We start from the raw sequence: 6058 nt of genomic DNA, 5'->3' as shown, positions 1-6058 counted from the left end.
CCTGCCTTTGAATAATACGATAACTGTAAAAAATAAATAAATAAATAAATAAACAAAAAATAGCAGCTTGTTTCAGAGCACCTTTGTAAAGCGATTGACCAAGGTGTAAGATCGGAATCAAAATCAGTTTCATTGCTTTGAACACATACAGAGGATTTGACTCCACTATTTTCTTTGCTCTCAAAGTACTTACACAAAAATACACATGCATTTCAACAAGGGCAGCAGGTTAAAGAAAGGACAATTAGTGTTTAAGCAGTATATGCAACTTTGGATATATGCAAATGTATTTGAAGTGAACCAAACGTTTCGCGCAAATTGTGCTGATTTTCATGATCCAGCAACAAATACAGTAAACAACAATAAATACAAGGTTATTGACACCTTAGATGCATGACGTAGGTGGACGAGAGTGCAGTGGAGCAGAGAGCAATGTTGTTGGCATTAAATATTAGCAAGTATTTACATAATATACAGTTTATACAGTAGTCTAGGGTTAGGGATTAATAAAATGTTGTTCCTGTCATTACAGACTGATTTAAATGTTCACCAGAGTGACGGCCTGTGGGAATAAACTGTTCTTGTGTCTGCTTGTCTTTGGTGTTCGATGCTTTGTGAGGCTTGCTGGAGGCCCGAGCAGAGGTCGTGTGCAGGGTTTGATGGGTCTGCAGTGACATGACCTGCCCGTCTCCAGACACTGGACATGTACAAGCCCTGGGTGGAAGGCATTCTTTGCAGTCCTAACTATTGTGGTCTGATTCTGTCCTTTTTGGTGGCCGATCCAAACCAGACAGTAATTAAAGTGCAGAGAACAGACTGAATTATTGCAGCGTAGAATTGGATCAGCGGCTCCTACGGCAGGTTAAATGTTCTGAGCTTTGTTGATTGTGTCTATGGGAGATTGTGGATCCCAGAAACCTGAAGGTTTTCCACAGTAGACGCAGGTAGTGGCGGCGAGGCTGTTTTGCTGACCCAAACAGATGGTGAAGTAATCTTCTAATTCATACAATGTACCCTATACAACAATTTGGATGGCTTTTTTTTTTTTTAGATTGGACAAGAATATGATACTTCAAAAGCACCCAAAAAGTCTGATGGCCCATGAAGGAAGAAGAAGAAAGATACAGTCGTACTCAAATGTATTCATACCCTCCCACTAGAGAAGGAAAAAAACAACTGTCACTAAAAATAAGCTGAAATTGATAAAAGTATTAATAAATAAAAATTTTTTATGAAAATCATGACATTAGTTTTGCATTGTGGCTCAACAGAAATAATTTTTAAAACAAAACAAACAAACAAACAAACAAAAAAACAAGTAAGCAAGCATGATGGGACCCTTAAACTAATATTTTGTTGAACAGCCCTCTGAGCCAATCACTGCAATCAAGTGTTTTCTGTAACTCTCAATCAGACTTGTGCACCTGTTGACAGGTATTTTTGATATTTGTCCAGGACAATTTTGTTTGTTTGTTTGTTTGTTTTTTTAAATTATTCTTTTCAACCACAATTCAAAAGCAATGTCTTATTGCACTAAATTGTAATTTAGCAAAATTGTATTTATTGTTACTTTTTCAGTTTCTAGTTATTTGAGTGACTATTGTGAATTTTGCCTTTTGTATGAATACATTTGAGGACGACTGTACTCTTAAGTAGAAGGACTTGTCAGAATGGAAGCAGAGTCTGAAGGCTCACGTAGAACTCACAAATGCGACTAAATGGATAATCACGTTACACGCTGTTGTTGAAAAATTAAAATTAAAATGGAAAAGGATCCTCGCTTGTTTGACCTATTGCATTCACACACCTCATCATCCTCCTATCTTCAAGGAAGAAGCAGAGGAAAGAAAGCGGGCTGAATGACAGCTCAACAGATGAGGTAGCTCTGTCTAATCCTCTCCTAAAAGAACTCCATTGAAATGAGTGGAAGCGGGGAGGACCAGACGAAATAAAAAATTGGAGCATTGTGTATTGTATAGCCATCACGGGGCGTCTTTGGTCCTCTCTGTGAAGTGAATTTGACAGCTGTGGGGATTAAAGAGCAGTCCAACGTACATGGCCCAAACAGCAGGGATTAGACTAGTTATGCTCACTCTTGTCTCTTGCTCCTTCACTTAGCAAATCAATAAAACATGATTTTACCACAGTAATGGAGTAATGGTGTGTGTGGGAGAGGAGGTGAGGTCAAGAGACAGAGCACACAGAATAATACCTTTATAAAGGAGGAGAAGGGCTCCGGAGGGAAGGAGGAGCAAAGTGTTGCTGCTCACTGCTGAAAGCTCCTGTTTATGTTCTTCAAAGTCCTGTGGCTCTGCTTAGAGCCACACATGAGCATCAAATCCATGTGAATGCTATCATTAAAATCCAACAATTCAGCCTGGACATATTAGGCCAGCCCCCGTACATATTCAAGTTGGTAACAAGTGTTTTGGGATTTCAAAACAAAATGTTATTCCAGTAAAAAAAATAAAAAATACTGTAAATATGTTCACACTTACTGTATTTCCACAAGAGTTCAGCAAACTGCTGACACCAACTACTAAAGATTCATGATCAGAAAGTGAACCGGAGCTCCGAAAATTCTGACCAGTACTTTTACAGGAATAAAAAAAACAAAAAAAGAGAGTAGACAAAACCGACAAACACAGCGATTATCAACAGCATATTTCGCTTCCCTGTATATATTTGCAAGCAACCAAAACCTTTCTATTTATAAGACTGGGCTGTCAAAACTTATTATGCCGAGTGAAGGGAATGACTGAAAAGTGTTTTCAGTGCGGAGGCGACTTTGAATTCCCGTGGCAGCTCAAACTGGTTGTTAATAAAGTCAACAAAAAAAGTTGTACTGTATGTTCTGAGAAGTGAAAAATATGAAAACCCATGTATAAACATGCCTCTGAGATCCGAGTGGAACCGTCTGCGCAGCACAACGTAGCTGCGGGTCTAAATGCAGCGTCACACAGCGAATTACTGGATGACACATCTATTAGGGGAAATCTTTATTAGCTGCTTCTGATTTTACAGCTACGGCAAGCACAGCTGTCTTTGTTTTATGTGCTGTAGCTCTGTAGTTAGGCTATAATCATTCCTTGTAATGATACACTAATTGCAGCATGTCTAAAGAAAAAAAAAAAAAAAACACTTTCGAATTATACATGTTTCATAGGCGGCTCTACACTTAAACAACCCCCGCACAATTTTAGTTATAAAGTTGCACTTGCGATGTCAAGTGTCTTGTTTCCTTAAGGGAGTGGTTTAGAATTTGCTAAGTGGAACGAAAGCTAAAGAGCAAATAAGTAAGCTTTCCCCAGCTTCAAATCTGCCTCTAATCCATAAAATTACACCTGTCACTAGAAAGTTAGATTTATTAAAACTACTTCCTGAGCCGAGAAGGAAAAACCATTAAAACACACAAAGGCCTTCAATCAGCCCTTAATTAACGCTGCAACCTTTTTCCTCGTGTTGGCAATCATTTCCCTATCTGCCAGATTAGCTTAAGGACGTGAATACAGATAGGAAATGACCAAAACAACTTCGGGGCTTTGGCAGTGAGAAAATAAGTACGCAAATATAAAGAGTGAGAAGGCAAGGGTGGGGCACGATGAGAGGAGGGGGGAGATAGTGCAGTAAGTCGATTAACTTTACTCTCCCTATAGTGACCTCGGCAGACGTTGCCTTCATGTCAAGTGTGTCATTTTAGCAGAGGGAGCATCACTTAGATGACCGTTTAGACATCACTCTGTGTTTTAGTGCCTGTTTGTACGTTGTAAAAATCAGTAAAAATATTTTAAGAAGTTGGCCTAACTCAAAATGTGCGTATCACAAAACTGACCGTTACTTTTTGTAGCATGTTCCAAAAGTTCGGCAGTTTTGCATCAAATCAAATTTTAACAAAAATGGTAATGAACACTGGTTCAACTTTCATGCATCTATTGACTTGTCACTGAGGATCATGTAGGTGTTAGCAAATGTTTTGCTTTATTCTGAACAGCAAAAAAAAAAAAAAAAAAAACTTTATTCATTTCTTCACTTCCTTCTTCCAAGAAAAGGTCACTAATGAGCCAGGCTCCCCAAAGCCTGATATATTCCTTTGAAGTGAAATAATTTATGTGCTGACCTTTGCTGATCATAGCTGGACTCCTTCCTGCGGCAGTGAAGAGTCACCACTCGGTGGCCTTCGCTCCTCACATCCTGGCTAACTATCCACTGAGTGGGGTTGCTGGGACGAGCCCCGAGAAACGTCACTCCTTCTTTCAACTTCACTCTGTGGAGACAAAAGAAAAGACATGTTCGTGAACGTATTGGAACGTAGCCCCTGTTGCCAAGATTATCCTCATTTGAACGAATCACCGGATGGAACCGTGCGCAGCATCTGCATCCGAAAAGGCAATGACTTTTTTTTTTTTTGTCATTCTGTCCAGTAATACATTATCCAGATGGTTCACTGCACTGACTTGCCTTCAAAGGATGTCCCAGCTGTTATCTTGGTTTTGATCTGACTATTTTAGCCTCCCAGGAGGACAACTGGTTGTTGCAAAAATGTGTGTTATCTGGTGTTATTTTATCGTGCGGTTTGTGCCACCCTGAGCGCTGTTGGTGTACTGTGCATATTTGCTAAATTCTCATTAGGTTTGCTTCAAAATGTTGCAAAAATGAACAAAGCAAAAACTCTGACAATTTGGGCTCTGCCATCTGTTGTGTGATGTGCTGTCTTAAAATTAGGATATAAGTGGGATGTGACTATCCCATTAGGCTGCTCCTTTCCTTCCTTTACCTCCATCTGTAATAGATTCACTCTCTTGCAGTCTGAAAAGAACATTATGAAAAGGTTTCTTTGACTGCAGCAAAATTACAGCGTCAATGTCCTTGGCTCAGTGGACCACAAAGGAGGAAAATGTTCATAGAAAAAAAATGAAACCGTAAATGAAAATCTCAGTTAAACGTAAGCCATAATATTACAGTGAGTCCATCCACTGTACAGAGATTGATTTTAAGGTAAAGGTGCTGACATAAAATAGATTTAGACTAATGTTCCATAACATAACATGGTCAAAGGCCCGTGTGATTTCATGTGAGAGTGACAGCAAAGTTCCAAGATTGAAGAGAAGGCTCAATTATAACAGAAGGCCCAATCACTTTCCCTTTTCCAATCCATACCAGGTTGGCAGATGAGACCAAAGATAGGGCTACGCTTTCATCTCGAATTTGCTGCTGCACTTTAACATGCGATTGCCTTTCTGTGTGCCAATTAATGCATCTGCCCTCTCGAGTCAGACCTCTTTCTTTGATGTGATACGCTGTCACGTTGTGCGAGGACTTACATGTGAGAATTGAAAACGGGTAATATGACAGATGGAACGTTTCAAGTCTCCATTGGAATAAAGACGCACATCACACCTAAGGGTCACTCCGGATGTATGAGCTGCCTTCGTGGGTGTGTGTAATGATTGTTTCTGGTGTTACAGTAGGATGATTTGATGTCTTTTTGCCAGCTGCTTCCCTCTCTGTCTTGTGTATGTAAATGACATTGCATAAAACATTTATGGATTTCGTCACAACTTCACCTTTTGTCGTATGGTAAGAGCAGACAATGTTTTTGGACACACACCAATCACAGCTCGATGTCTTTCTCACCTTGCTTGGCGTGCGGTCAATCGTAAGGTTAGCATTCCACCAACAAATATTGGGCTTATGTACAGCGACAAATCTCAAACCGTTAGTCATCACTAAACAGTCCCGTCTTTTCCCTTACCAGTCAGCAAAGAGAGAGTGTAAGTGAGGATCTTACATACAATGTGCGTGCAGCCACAGGTGGGGTTCATTAAAGCTCCTGGTCGTTGCATATTGTTGAGCACTCTTTGCTCTCGTGGGTCAACTTAATGGGACGCGACGAGAAGCTGTCAAAATGGGCACGAAGCCTTCCACCGTGACACACGGCTCTGGAAAGAGGATTAAGTGTCACACTCTTGGCCATTTTCACCCCACATCTGTCAGGTTGGAATATTACTGTGCAGTCTGAATTAAGCGTTATACGTTATAGCAAGTAAAGGATGATGAC

The 6058-nt window shown here is 40.1% G+C and overlaps 1 protein-coding gene across 1 annotated transcript in view; it reads right to left on the bottom strand.

The window, feature by feature from the left end:
• Positions 1 to 6058, bottom strand: part of si:dkeyp-14d3.1 (transmembrane protein 132C) — a 152794-nt gene that overhangs the window by 64694 nt on the left and 82042 nt on the right. The window contains exon 3 of the mRNA XM_008306080.1: positions 4118 to 4264. Coding sequence (XP_008304302.1) covers positions 4118 to 4264 — 147 coding nt within the window. The remainder of the gene's footprint in view (positions 1 to 4117; positions 4265 to 6058) is intronic.

This window comes from Stegastes partitus, unplaced genomic scaffold, assembly GCF_000690725.1.
Source record: "Stegastes partitus isolate 25-593 unplaced genomic scaffold, Stegastes_partitus-1.0.2 Scaffold44, whole genome shotgun sequence".
Classification (NCBI taxonomy): domain Eukaryota; kingdom Metazoa; phylum Chordata; class Actinopteri; family Pomacentridae; genus Stegastes; species Stegastes partitus.
The sequence above is the reverse complement of the archived record's forward strand: the minus strand, read 5'-3'. Positions and strand labels throughout refer to the sequence as shown.